The 14,152-nt window shown below is 47.7% G+C and overlaps 5 protein-coding genes across 5 annotated transcripts; 2 read left to right on the top strand and 3 right to left on the bottom strand.

Moving 5' to 3' along the window:
* Positions 1–176: 176 nt before the first annotated feature.
* Positions 177–1,771, bottom strand: AFUA_4G06950 (uncharacterized protein; the record flags this gene model as incomplete). Its single annotated transcript, XM_077804578.1, has 8 exons — positions 1,741–1,771; positions 1,370–1,676; positions 1,238–1,308; positions 1,145–1,167; positions 1,021–1,079; positions 843–958; positions 684–788; positions 177–617 (listed from the first exon to the last, which is right to left on the bottom strand). The coding sequence occupies exons 2-8, from the start codon at positions 1,407–1,409 to the stop codon at positions 177–179; spliced, it is 855 nt and encodes a 284-aa protein (XP_077660724.1). The 5' UTR covers positions 1,410–1,676; positions 1,741–1,771.
* A 702-nt stretch (positions 1,772–2,473) lies between these two features.
* Positions 2,474–4,131, top strand: AFUA_4G06960 (UBA and UBX domain-containing protein). Its single transcript, XM_077804579.1, has 3 exons — positions 2,474–2,983; positions 3,047–3,393; positions 3,449–4,131. The coding sequence occupies exons 1-3, from the start codon at positions 2,899–2,901 to the stop codon at positions 3,950–3,952; spliced, it is 936 nt and encodes a 311-aa protein (XP_077660725.1). The 5' UTR covers positions 2,474–2,898; the 3' UTR covers positions 3,953–4,131.
* A 17-nt stretch (positions 4,132–4,148) lies between these two features.
* On the top strand, positions 4,149–6,760 carry AFUA_4G06970 (RAD52 DNA repair protein RADC). Its single transcript, XM_747036.2, has 6 exons — positions 4,149–4,326; positions 4,396–4,696; positions 4,772–4,858; positions 4,920–5,099; positions 5,158–5,332; positions 5,389–6,760. Exons 1-6 carry the CDS (start codon positions 4,319–4,321, stop codon positions 6,378–6,380), a joined length of 1,743 nt encoding a protein of 580 aa, XP_752129.2. The 5' UTR covers positions 4,149–4,318; the 3' UTR covers positions 6,381–6,760.
* Positions 6,761–7,253: 493 nt separating this feature from the next.
* AFUA_4G06980 (uncharacterized protein) lies at positions 7,254–10,377 on the bottom strand (the record flags this gene model as incomplete). The annotated part of the gene is made up of 7 exons (XM_077804580.1): positions 7,254–7,789; positions 7,900–9,383; positions 9,435–9,477; positions 9,539–9,711; positions 9,766–10,036; positions 10,094–10,259; positions 10,336–10,377. The coding sequence occupies 7 exons, from the start codon at positions 10,375–10,377 to the stop codon at positions 7,254–7,256; spliced, it is 2,715 nt and encodes a 904-aa protein (XP_077660726.1).
* Positions 10,378–11,311: 934 nt separating this feature from the next.
* Positions 11,312–13,284, bottom strand: AFUA_4G06990 (putative amino acid transporter; the record flags this gene model as incomplete). Its single annotated transcript, XM_747034.2, has 4 exons — positions 12,299–13,284; positions 12,079–12,238; positions 11,754–11,958; positions 11,312–11,693 (listed from the first exon to the last, which is right to left on the bottom strand). The coding sequence occupies exons 1-4, from the start codon at positions 13,220–13,222 to the stop codon at positions 11,312–11,314; spliced, it is 1,671 nt and encodes a 556-aa protein (XP_752127.2). The 5' UTR covers positions 13,223–13,284.
* Positions 13,285–14,152: the final 868 nt, after the last annotated feature.

Raw genomic sequence — 14,152 nt, forward strand, 5'->3', positions numbered from 1 at the left:
AAATGGGAAAAGGCAAGCTGTAAAGGATAGAAGGCATGAAAATTGCAAGCTGACGCCTTGGAAGAAAATTAGTGAGACAGGGCTCTTCACGACAGGATACAGCGGGTCTGTAAGTAATAGAAACATAGAAAAGAAGAGTCTGGACAGAAAAGAGGTTGGGAAAGGCGAAAATTGGGTTAGAAAAAGAAGTACGCGATCAAGAAACTTAGCAAGCAAAGCCCGGCCACGATCTGCAATGGCACACCTGCGGCGTCGGGCTGGACCTGCTGTTGTTGCATCGTAGGCGTTGATTTCTCGTTATCGCCCCCAATCTTTCTCTGTCTCAATCCCTGGTCCGCAAGCTTCTCCTTGAGTTTTTGAATCTGAGCATTGGCCTCGGAAAGTTGAGCCTTCAGCTCATCAGCTGAAGCTGGGATACCCGATGTGTTCGATTTGACAGATGTTGCTGAAGTCTCATTCGACTGTTGGGCGAAAGCATCCCGCTTGGGCTTCTCGCTGAAATCTGGCGGTGGGATAGGTGACGTGTCATTGGAAAATTTGGTGGAAGCCCCAACTGCAGGAGTTTGATAGTTCGCGCCAGGTGACGTATAGGAAGGTGGTTCTTCTTCAGGTGCACTCTAGACTTGGTAGTTAGTCATGAATGATCTAGGAGTTGATGATTGATATGCGACAAGGGGGCGCACAATTCCATTCGGATCCTTCCCCTGCTCGCCTTTTGAGGACTCTGCAGGCAGCCAGTTCACACGGATCTTGCGCTCCTGAATGGAGGATTTGGAGGCTTTTTCGAACTAAATGGCTGTTAGAAAGTATGGCAGACAACTTGCAGCAAGGGACAGACGCACAATCGAAGAAACATTAGAGAACTCCATGTCACCAGTCACGGCAACGGTCTGAACCAGGAACTTGTCTTTGCATTTGGCATCAGGCGCAGGCTCTTCTTTCATCGCCTGAAGTAACACTGTTCGACTGATCAGCACTCCCATCAGAGGCTGGAGCACTAGCTTCAAGATATGGATCAACCTTGGACATCCACATTCTTGCCTGGTTCTATCCGTCCTGAGTTGGGCCGAACGCAGTAACTAGTTGACTGTCAGTCAATACTGGAGGCTGATATAAAAGCTAGTATTCTAGAGGAGGTACTGACTGCTTCGGAGCGGTTGTTTTGACCTAACACACACAGGCTTGTTAGTGTGCGATCATGGTAGGCTACTTTCCTGGGGGCGCATTTGCTAAATACCTTGAAGACCACGGGCTCTGAATTTGTATTGCTCAAGTGTAGGATCTCACAGACTTCGCGATCGAAAGGGCCTGATTTCTCAGTCAGTGTACAAGTTCCAGTCCCCACAAATCCTGGGCTGGAAAGACCCACGTTTGAACCCCAACTCAGGTGGTTCCAGAAGAATGGACATTGTTGTAACGGAATAAAGGCGAAGAGATGTGCAAACGAGGCGGATGATATGTGGAGAGACACTCAAATCAGAAAGGAAAAAAAGAAGTGAGTGGATTAAGCTCGTCTGTAATGTGGAGGTTGGATAAGGTAGGGGAGATCGTGACAGTGGTTGTTTCGGCCAAGGGAGTACCTAGTTTAGGTGATCACGGTGTAAGGTACGTAGCTGATTGCAATAATTATGGATCAATTCCATATCGCAAGTCCCGCTCTGCGCTCTCATTGGTGCCTGTTTGTTGATTACTAAGCAACGTTTGGCTCAAGTCAGGTGATGTCATCACAGGTGCTCTTACGATCGACGCCATACGTTCAAACTGTTCAGAGGTATGACCTGAACGAATTTAGAGTGCCTGCCTCTTACACTGACTAGGTGACACAATCTTCGCACTTGGGCTCACTGAACGGATACATACGTCGATGCTCAAGATCTGTATGTTTTGGTTGTGTTCACGGCCTTGGGATCCACAGGCTGAGATCTTCGAAACATTCCGATCACGAACCAAACGAAGCCGATTTGTTTATCAGGAATGAGGACATGACACATGTATGATGTGGCATCCTTTCTACTGGATATTTGATCCTTTTCAGACCAGAGAGAATCCTGACTCCTTGTACTCTTATAGCGTCGGGGGTTATTGATGTGGCATTGCAAGTCAGGTTTTCACTGCGTTAGCCTTGTTCAATCTCTATTAAAAGGCAACAATGTCATCGGAAATAACCAGATATCCTCCTTTGAGCTATCACGGGACCCATGGCCTGAAGTACTCTACCAGAAATCCATATGGAATGATAGGCGAAGTGAGAGAGAACCTATTGATAAAGACCATCCTTCATACTCTGAAAGGGACCGACAGCTGGCTATCTCTTTTACTGCTGTGTACTCAGTAGCCATCTCTGCTGACATGCTTTTTTGCCCAACTTTATCACTTACATACCACTTCGTACTCCGCAGTAGACGATCTTCTAGGGTCTTGTAAGAATCTTTCCCCCTGAGTTATATTATATGCGCTCTCAGTAGAGACAACAGAACCCTCATTTCTCCCATGATCTCAGCCATAATGGTAACTAACCTTTGTTCTCTTTAATGACAGTTATGATTGCCAGAAAAATAGTAAGATGTAAGATTTGCGGTACCTAGACTCCGCCCTTAATAAAAGTGGACCATCCCGCATCTCTTGCTCCGCCGCCTTGGCTCAAAGGTTATACGTCACTTGTAAACTGGCATCTATCTACCTACTGCTGCGCTCAATCTCCTTTACAACACTGTAGCCTTTCCAATCCTTCCAGCCCCTGGCAGCTGCAGAAACCAACATAACTAGCTTTAGCGTTCTCTTCTCGCATATTGGAGAAGCTTTAGGGTCTCTACGGCCTCTACTTCCGCTCCAAAACTCTCGACAGTTCCCCCACGCCAGGGCATAACCTTCCTCAAAATCATTAGTTGGGCTTAAGCAATGGCTACTTCAGACTTGGATCAGCTCATCGAAATGGGCTTCGATAAAGAGAGAGCGGAGCTGGCGGTGGCAAGAACCGGTGGACGTAAGGACACCCCTCAGTCCTCACCAGGAATGAAGTACTGATCTTCTCTTCGGTCAATTTCAGTCCAAGGGGCTTTAGAGTGGCTTGAGGAAAACCAAGACAAGTCGTTGGAGGAAATAAAGGCTGGCGGGTCGAAAGAAGGGGAGGATGAGAAGGGGCCCGCGTTGCAACCCGGTGAAGAACCCCGCAGTCTGGCTTGCAACGAATGTGGGAAAAAGTTCCGCAGCCAGGCACAGGCAGAATTCCACGCATCTAAGTCCGGGCATGTGGACTTCTCAGAATCAACAGAAGAGATCGCACCCTTGACGGAAGAGGAGAAGAAGGCCAAATTGGAGGAGCTCCGGCAGAAGTTGGCCGCAAAGCGAGCGGCACAGGCTGAGCAGGATAAACTAGATCAAAAAAGGAATGAGGTGAGGGCATTCTGTCAGCTCACTTCATCATCTCCTACTGACAATTTTGGTACAGGAAATCCGACGGAAGAGCACCAAAGAATCGCAAGACATCAAGGAAGAGCTGCAGCGGAAACAGATGATGAAGGAAGCGGCCAAGAAGAAGCAAGAAAAACTGGAGGAACTTGAAGCCAAGCGTCGCATTAAAGCCAGGATCGAAGCGGATAAAGAAGAGCGGAGACTGAGAGCTGAGCGGGAGAAAGCGGAGCGTGCCGGCATGGCACCTCCTGCACAACAAGCTGCTCCAGCGCCTACAACCTCGGGACCTGTTGCTTCCAAGCCTGCAGCTGCTTACACTGAGACTCGACTGAGATTCCAGACGCCCAAGGGGAACATCATGAAAACAATGCCCGTCACTACTACCTTGTTCGAAGTTGCCGCAGCCCTGAAACAGGAGGACGGCATTGACGTGCAAAGCTTTGTGCAAAACTTTCCTAGAAAAGTCTACAACGCCGAGTTCTTTGGTGAGTCTCTAAAAGACCTTGGACTTATTCCCAGTGCCAGTCTTATTGTCCAGTGATTCCTGGTATTGGACTCGGTGAGGCTGGCCGCCTGAGTCAGGCTGCAACAACTTTTGCAGGTTGATTACGATATTTAACGCAGACATTTACTATTCAACCAAGCCTACTGCGTAAAAATTGAAGTAATAGCCTTCCAGATACGCAACTACCAACCAGTGAATGGAGTACTGGTCCAATAGATGTATTCATGTATATGATCACGTGATGTCGTGATTTGTCCGTGTCGCCTAACGCGTCTCATTGCGTCGTGCTCGTCATCCTCAAAATACTCATCAGCCTCATTGTCTCATCATCCTGCTCGACAAAGCATAATACATGTGGGCTTCAATGATCTGATATTTGCAGTTTATTCATATCACTGAATTATGCCCGCGTAAGCTAATGCGCCATCCTTAATCGTATTGTTATGCCCGTGGTCAAAGCTAATCGCGACGTACCCCAGTGTTGGCGACCAACACCGCAGTGGTCCAGTATGCGTCATGATGCCAAATTCGACAGGAAATATGTCCGGCAACCCATTTGAAGAGCCACCTCGGCGAATCAGCGAGTATACGGCGCAGGAAATTGCTACACTCCAAGCACGTCTGGATAAGAAACTGGGCCCTGAATACATCTCCTCGAGGCCTGGCGCAGCGGGACAGAAGGTGCACTATCTATCCGCAGACAAATGCATCAATCTTGCCAACGAGGTATTTGGCTTCAACGGCTGGTCGAGTTCGATACAGAATATTCAGATTGATTTTGTATGTTTGATGAAACATATCAGAATGCGTCCGGGCGGCGGTAGGGCGAAGTTGCTAATGGATGCTCCGTGACAGGTTGAGGAAAGTCAAAATACTGGGAAAATTAGCTTGGGCTTATCAGTCATTGTGAGGGTAACACTGAAGGATGGTACTTACCATGAAGTATGTTTTCAATGGTTGCTTCCATATAGTCGTTCTTACTAATTCGTCTGGATTAACTCAGGATATCGGTTACGGTCATATTGAGAATTGCAAAGGAAAGGCTGCTGCTTTTGAAAAGGCCAAGAAAGAAGGGACTACTGATGCACTTAAACGTGCGTTGAGGAATTTTGGAAACGTCCTGGGTAACTGCATATACGACAAGGATTATGTTGCGAAAGTTACCAAAGTGAAAGCCACACCTGTATGTTGCAAACCTCAGCTTGATACTCAAACACTGTCTTGTTCTGACTAAGCTATAGGCAAGATGGGATGTTGACGATCTTCACCGGCATCCTGACTACGCACCGATAAAGGAGCCTGTTCTAGCAAAACCTGTCCCAGAGGATGACGACCTACCTCCTCGACTACCGGATGCTGGGAAATCTACAAGTACAAATGATACAACTGTGTTTGATGGCGATGGGGAGTTTGGAAGTAAGTAAAACAGACCTTGTTTATTTCTTGTGGCCACTCATGGCTAATGGATCTAGGTGATCTCTTTGACGAGGCCGATTTTGGAGTTACGGCTTCTGGGAACCCCGATGAGATAGTACTGGGACCAGAAACACAAGCAAAACCACAGCCACCAACTCCTGTAAAGACAGGCCCTCAGGGGAATTTTCACCGCCCAAACCCTGCAGTCGTAACACCTTCCAGGCCAGAAAAGCCATTCAACCAAACAGTCAACAACAGACAGCCTTCCGTCCTGCCCTCTCTCAATCAAAGACATAATCCTGCGCTGCAAAACCAATATGCCGGACAAAGGCAACCTGTCCCGCAAGGACAACAGCAGAACTTTCAAAACAGCAGAATGGCGCCCCCAGATCAACCAAGAACTAGCCAAGATTCAAACTTGCCAAGCGCAGCAGGGCAAATGCCTGTCAAGCGAGAAATCGATGCTAAAGCTCAGGACACAGCTCCCCCCGCCAGTTCACCCTCTGTTCTGCCTGCCTCATTCTTTTCAGCTCGAGCAGTAGATTTGTTGCGGGAAAACCCACATACTGCCGTGAATGCTCCCCAATTTGATCCTCACGCCGAAAGTCCCTCGATCCGCAAGACAGCAGGCGTCGATCATAGCAAGAGTGTCCCGATATCGAAGCCAATGCTTGCGGCAGCCTCACCAGCTTCAAACAATACGCGCGACTTTATCAATCCTTCCACGGACATGCATCGGAAAATTGGCGCCCCTGGTGGTATTGGCAGTCCAATGATGAACCGTGGTCAGACGACTTCATCATACCGCCCACTGACTCGGCAAAATCTCGATCCAAAACAAGCTATAAGCAACGCAGCTGCAGACAGAGCCGGTTTTGGACCACCCAATGTTAATGGGAAACGACCACCTTTAAGTGACGTGACGAATGCATCTGTCTCTGGCAGCAGCGGGCCTGCTTCAGCAGTCAATGCCAATGATCCCAAAAGACCCAAGATTGATGGGAATTCGACGCCATCCTTACCGCCGCAGCAGCAACAGCAGCAATAGAGTATACTTGGTCTTTCACGCTCATTGTGTTCGCTCACCTCCTCGTTGTCATCTTAGAGAATTTGTTGAGTAGCTGGCGTTCAGGCGATAACGGCATAGTTACTGGGACGGCAGATTAGCATTTGGTCACTGTTTGATTGTTAAAAAGAAAACAACTGCTTCTTCATCTTCATCTTTGACCACTTTCCGTCCGTTTGACCCTCCTTCAAAGCGGAATGATTTACAATGAGCATTAAATGGTTGCTTGGCTCCTCAAGGACAGGACTGATGGATGTGACCTGCATCGTTTGCTTGACGTCAAGGATTATTCGAGCATTAATAATACATAGCTGTTATGCCCAAGAATGGCAAGAAGTAGCCCCTCTTTCTGCATGTTCCAATTTCTCGATCACAGGGCTCGCGCCAGGGAAAAGCTGTCAGGCAGCATCAGACCACGGTCTAATAGATTCGACGAGTCATTGAGAGCCTCGCTCACTATTTTTGCAGACGAACAGATCCCATTATTAGTCCTAATACATCTAGTAACCGTGTGCGGAATGTGGCACCGTCATATAGTCAAAACGCTTGTACTCGAATGTCAGATTGTTTCTATTGAACACACTTCTCGCCGCCCATCTTCTCTACATACGACGGTGCATGAGAAGGGAAGGTACTCTTGGAAGGACAAAAGAAGTTGAGATGCTGAAAGGGCAATACAATCATAAATACATATCAGCGTTGGAGTGCTAACTAGAGAAAGAACAGCCAGAGCTACTAATCGTACAGAATTCATATTTGGAAGGTTCGTCACACATGATCAAAGGGAAAGGAAAATAGAGTAATATCGGTCGGAGAAGACTATCAGACGATGCAATCCATTCTTGTAGGCGATCATCAACGTAGTGGCTTTTGAGTCTCAGAGCTCGCCCATCTCGAGCCATGAAGGCCAGTGGACCTGCGATTTTCAGGTGCTGCTACAGTAGGCTTCTGCACCACTGGTGTTGCATAGATCGAGCCTCCGAGGCCGCCCAATGCTAAAGTGCTCGGATTTCTCATGGCCGTGGGATTCTCTTGCACCTTTGGAGCATGCATAGACCGCTGCAGTGCATTCACCTGCGATATAGCGCTCACCTTCGGAATGGCTTTATGAACCGCCTTGGCTGCCTTGGGCACAGAAGTAGGAGTAGATGGGCCTGAGTTTGAATCTGACTTCACACCATTAGATCCAGTCGCTGGCGCAGTGGTTGCCAACCGGGCAGGTCTCGGAGAAGGTTCACCAATACTGCACGACGCACTAGTGGATTCGGCAGATTCCGAGTTCGATGCTCCATGCGTGATTATTCTTTCGGGGACGGATGGTCTTGCTCTAGGCACGGAAAGGGCTTGTGGCATTGTTGGAGTCAAGAATTTCGGACAAGCATCATTAGGCTCTACACAAATGAAGCGTCAGCAAATGGTTAGATAGAGATCACAAATGTAATAACAGATCCCCACAACACGTTCTTAACTGGCGATAATGCTTCGTTCCCATGTCTCTTACCATTGATTCTTCCCCTACCGGGCAATAAATGATCACCAAAGATATGATTTTCACTGGCCTGACCTCCGCACGGTGGGAGCTGAGACGTAAACCTTGAAGAAAGAGAAGTAGTCGATTCAATAAGCATATAATCTTGACTATTCTGGCGAGAATGTTGTGACCGTCCAGTCCGTGACTCGGAGGTCGTTGAGCTTGGAGGGCTAAGCTTAGTATCTCGCCAGCCACTGAAACTGGGATTCCTGGCAGCAACCGTTGGGACGAATTCCTTTGCTTGCACATTGAATTTGGACGGACTAGGTGCCTCCTCGGAACACAGACTAAGTTTACTATTTCCTTCCTCAAGAGGAGCTTTCACCGGAGGGGAACAGACCGACGGTGTGGGGGAGGATATCTTGGGACTTTTTCTTTCCACAGCTGTTTCAGCTTTCTTTTCCTGAGATTTGCGAGATGAGAGAAATTCCTGTCGCTTTCTGGCAGTCTGTGAGGCAGTCTCCTGCATTGTTCCTTGGTGCAAGGAAAGTATCTCTGTGAGCTCTTGTTCGTACTTCCTGAGAGCTTGCAAGTCCATATCTCGAAGCGGCTCAGGCACATGGTGGCGCAATGTTTCCTCCACAAATTTGCAAAGGCGCGCGAGCTTTTCTCGGAGGGCAGCTAGATCAGATGGTGTGCTATCAGGCGTAGGGGTCATCGTATCACCATTGCTTTCCACGATCCTTGGGCTGGAGAAGTCCTTCAAATCGACTGGATCAGCCTCAATGAAAGAGTATATCTGCGTTTCTGGTCGCTGTTCTGGCCTCAAAAGAATACTTTGTGCAACATTTACCTGAAAATTGATGCCTTCCAAATCTTGCAGGGCTGGGCTCATCGACAAACTATTTTCCGCGCCTGGAAGACTCTTCCTTGGAGGAGTGGAGTTGAAGTCAAGGAGAATTCCAGTTTTCCCCTCGGTTTGGACATTATCATAGTAGAGGTCTTTGCTCCGGACGATCGTAGTTGAGCCGGACGGTGGTGTTGAGACATCAACCAGTGCGTCGTCTTGGTTTTGCTTCCCAGCTTGAGCTTTGTCATCTGCCAGTTCAGAGTTGGATTTGACGTGCTGCGGTTTCCCTTGCTGTGAAGATCGTAGTCTGCTGGGCTCAAACCGCTGGTCTGTTTCAGTTGCTGTATGAGCTGCCTGGACTATGCTCACCCGTGACGACTGACCATTATTAGAGGACACAGGTGTAGCGATTGCCACTGAGTCTCCGTCTGAACGGAAAGAAACGGTGGAGTCCTTGTATGCTCGGCCCGCATTGGTCTCCTCAGGCTGGTTGAAAGATTGTGGAGTTTCGTGATTAACGGCCCCCGTGACTTGAGTTTGTTCAGAACCCGTGGTACGAACAGTTGTTGGGACATTCGAGGCCCTCCCATTGAGCAGACAATCGCGCGCGGTAGAAAGGAAGTCTTCAGGAGGGCTGAGGACTCTTGCCCAATCGATGTTACCACTATCGCACAGTGTCAGATTGTATTCAAGGCTGGGTGGATTTTGATCATACACAGGCCGTCTAGCTTTGAGAAGAACGAGGTCTCTCTGCACGTCTTCTCAGAGAAGTCAATCGGTTGCGTTCTTTCAAACTCGAAGACAGAGGCTTATACTTACCGCTTTTAACAACTGTTTGCAACTTTGAGCCAGATTGATCCCTACTCTTTTTCGGCGGTTGATTATTGATATCAAGAGCAGGATCCTGCAGGTGCTTCCTGGCGTGAGGGGACTGAACCACATGATTGCCCAGCTTTGCGACGGCGCCTTGGTGTGTGACTCTTGTCTGAGCGCTGATTATGGTTTAGGCCAGATTCATGGGCTTGTTAATGGGATCAGTCGCTTACTTTGGCGAGGTCTGCTTTGTCTCACGACCTTTTGTACCAATGCCACCGCCGCCACGGCTGGTTGGTTTGGAGACTCTCGTTGATGCAGAGCGGCCGCTCAGAGCATGTCCCGCAACCTGAGGGGAACTATCATTCTTCTTGGAGGATTTTGAGTAAGACTGGCCACCGCTCCCTTCTATCACGGCGCGCAGTCCAAGACGGTGGCTCTGGCCGTTCAGAAGATGGTCTAAAGGCTCTTGATCAGCCGGGTCACATAGATCCTTGTATGCATCTACCACAGATCTTTAGCCAATAATCCGGACAATTTTTAATGTAGTGAAAAACTCACTTGCCCAAGTGTTAAGGCGTGCTTGATTCACTTGGGCCAGATGCGCAGCGTCTGATCCAGCAACATTTATCATTCGCGTGGCTTCGATATCCTCCAAGCGGATATTCCTGAACTTCTTGGTGTCAACAGTTGAGATATACTCTCTTCTAAGCGTCCCAAGGTCCTCCTATATACAATTTAGTGTTAGCCAGACTCTCCTACAAGCATCTTACGATGGTATCAATAAGGCGCAATTATCTTACCATTTGAAGCCTCTTCAGGCGCTCGATTGCCTCTTCGTCCATGATGACTCGCTCAAATTTCCAAGATAATGATGTACGGATGGAAATGGGCAAACAAAAGTGCAACAGACGTATGTTTTCAGAGTCAGAGACGACGAAGAAAAGAAGTGAATGTAGCAAGGCACAACAGGGGAGCCAACTCTCTGTTGATAGAAATCGGAGTGAAAATAATGCCGTCGCTCAAGATGCAAGTAGTGCAAGACCTTCTAGGTGTCAGTTCAGAGTTGAAGGTCAACAAAAGCTCTTCCAATGTTTAGTGGGAGTCTGTAGGAAATGTGACTATCCTCTTCATGATTATGAAGGTCTGGGGGTAAACCGAGATAATGGAACTATGAACTGCTTCAAAGACCAGAGAATGGTACAGGGAAACCAAAGAGGGCAGGGGAGTGTGAGAGAAAAGGGAAGAAGAAAATTAACAAAGGAGAAATTGCGATGGGGATGTTCACTGGTTTGTTGCTACGGCGTCAAGTACAAACGCAGCTATTGGACTAAAACGGAAGGACTCTATTGATTCTGTGTAGCCCGCTGCGTCTCTCTCATTATAAGTCTCAGTTCAGAAGCATTTGGACAAGGGTTAGTGTCATACTCAGAGCATCCCAGATCACATCAGATGCCAATAAAGCATCAGAGATGATGTGTCAAAAGATCAGCTTCACTGTATCTGGAGGGAAGAATATCTGAAACTGGGGGACTCTAAAACACTACAACGAGGCCCTTCCTGTCATGTCAGTATCTCTCATCAGTAACGGTTCAGTGTATTCGAAAGTAATTCGGTATATGTACAACAGGCCCAAGACCGAGAGAGGCGTCTAGGGCCGATCAAAGATGCAGTCATATATTTAGACAGGCATTACTACTTGCTAAGCACTGCAAGTCCTCGTGCCACCCTCGTCTACACACGGGATTTCTCTTGTTAGCGGATCTGACCTCAAGAAGATCAACGTCTAGGTCCAAACTCACTACTTATCATCTTTGCAACAGCTTGCAACAGGCTGACTCCCATGACTGTGATACCAAAGGCGAGACACAGATATGCAGGAACCTTAGATTTCCAACTCGCATTGCTTAACTTCACATAACAAAGTGGAGGAAATATGTACGCCAAAGCAGCTGCACTTGTGGCTCCAATGAGCTCGAATACAGCCCCAAGATCACAAGTGAACAATGCCATGGCCATAGATGTTACTACCAGAGATGTCGTGAATATTAAGTGTCGATTCATATTGAAAGGTTCGTCAGGGAAGTAGTAGGTCGTCATGACCGATCGACAAACAAAGGCTTCAAGGGGCAGCGTTGTAAGCATATTCAGGCCAAAGCAACTGCGGACAATTTGGTGTTAGGTTAAGCAATGGTTGTTAGTTGTATAGAGGAGGTCTTACAGCCGCGCGATATTGACCATTACATTATCAGAAGGGAAGTTGTTGAGCACGTTGCCTTGGGTCTTGGATCCGAAGAAGAGGAAGCCTGAGATACCCATAGCCAAGCACATACAAAGGGAGACGGCGGTTGAGTAATGGGTTACTTTTGCGAAGCGGTCCATGGTTGGTTTCTTGAGAGAACCATAAATCAAGAGACTATTGTGGTCTTTGGACGGTCAGTCAGGGTCTTGCGGATAATGTATATGCGGTGGGCAACATACGGCAGACGAAGGCTATGGCCTGTTAGACATTAGAACTTCAGGTCCTTTGGGCAATGCAAACTTACCGAAAGATATAACTCCCACGGCCTGGAAGAAACCAGAGTTGATAAAAAGTAGGTTCTTCACCTCGCCACGAGATTCTGAGGGAACTCGAAAACCCTGTGTGATTACAGCAACGACAATCACCAACATACTTACGAGCGCTAACGCAGACGCCTTAGCCAGCTACTACATTGTTAGCCTCGGAAATGTTCGTCCGCTGCATAGAGAATATTAGAATCGCACCTTGGCAATATCCCGGTACAGAGATAATGGGTATGAGACTCCCAAAACAAAAAGAACAATGATAGCTCGCCTGTCTGTGAGGAGCCAGAGGAAGGACATATCTCGGAGAGAAGGAAATAGAGAGCTGAAAACATGCGGTATAGTATCACCCACAATTATGCAGAATGCAATCATACCGCCAAAGGCAAAAGCCCACTGAGCGACGGAGATCGCAATGAGACCACTTTTCCCGAAACAATGCTGCATAGTTGCTTGGAAGGAATCCGCGCCGCTCAATTTAGAATTGACCACAATCAAACGAATCGTCCAGTCCACTGCGACTGTGAGCGCACATAAGAGCAAAACTCCCATCGTCATGCCCGCCTGCCGAAGCGCATAGGGTTGTCCGATGATACCAGCGCCTATAATGCTGTTGGCCATATTCATGAAGGCCATCCGCATTCCGCTCCTCGGCCTCGCGTTCTCAAGGTGTTCCTCAGGGAAGAAATCATCAGAGGTGGCAAGGGTTACACTAGGGGCCTCTATATCCGTTAAAAGAGGAACCATCTGACCTCTGCCATTTCTTCCCGATCGGCTCGTATTTGGCCGCGCATAATCCTCCTCCTCCAGCCACGAGTCCTCCGAGTCGCGAGGGTGTCCATTCGGGAGACTTTCCTCTTCCGATTCTTCCTCAATATCAAACCGAACACGATTCATTGTACGAGGGCGACGTTGCCCATCTGGAGCGGGCTGAGATATCGATGATCGATATTGGTGCGAACCAGGAGGAGCAGAAGGAGAGGTCAGGGGAGGACTGTTTGTAAAGGGATGGGTTGTCCCATTGGTTTCTTTGGTCGGAGGTCCCGAGAGCAACGATTGAGATTCTCTCCCATCTGGACCATAATGGTTAAGCAATGGAGATTCCCGTCCTTCATCCTCTTTCATTGCTGAATCTGAAGCTCATGGTAACCTCACGTTCTCACAAACAGATCGTTGTTTCGGGCCAGATAACCACAAAGATTCACACGTGATGGCGCCTATCGATAAGTAGACAAAAGCAAGCCCACAGCCAATCACAGCTACAAGTTATACTTCCACATCACAGTGCTAATCTAGTAAACATCTAGGCCATATTTGATCAACATTCTCTTTATATTTTGGACAGACCTAGGTTGAATAGAAAAATAAGCATGTGCCAGATTCATGAAAGTAACTTCTGTGCCGGATGTGAATTCAAGTCCAGACAATCAGTGTTGAAGCCCTACTGCAATGATTATTTATAGTCTGATTACGGTAGTATGTTTATTGAATGCAGTAAATACTAGTGGATCAGACTGTTGAGTTGGTTTTGATAGTAAGGTACCTACATATTTAAATATACCTGGCCGTGATGGCAGCTGTATGTCTCCCCATTTCTCAAGCTAATGCAAACGCCCCGATGTGAAGGAAGGCTAAGGCACACAGAACACCTATTAATTCAGTCCCTTAATTACTACTCGGAGAATTATCAAAACTAATCATCGAGTCGTTGTTTCCCATGACCCTGATCATTGACCTAGGGCAAGATACAATTCATGTCTCGCACTCCAATCCAGATTTGTCTCTGGTGCTACGTGCGTCGTTGGGCATATCTCTTGCAGGAGATCTGGATTCTGGACATCTTGAAGTTCCCAAGGAAATGATAAATTCTGGAATGATATGGATAGCCCAATTGCCGGAAATCGAAATGCATGTCGTCGCTACTGCCAGATCTCATTTCTCTGAGTCAGTTCCATCTCTCATCTTTCACGTAGGAGATATTATTCGCAAGTCGAAAGTACGTTATCACGCAGCAAAAGCCACTTACGCTGGGCTGTGATTGACCCATTTACTGAC

Source organism: Aspergillus fumigatus, chromosome 4, assembly GCF_000002655.1.
Source record: "Aspergillus fumigatus Af293 chromosome 4, whole genome shotgun sequence".
Classification (NCBI taxonomy): domain Eukaryota; kingdom Fungi; phylum Ascomycota; class Eurotiomycetes; order Eurotiales; family Aspergillaceae; genus Aspergillus; species Aspergillus fumigatus.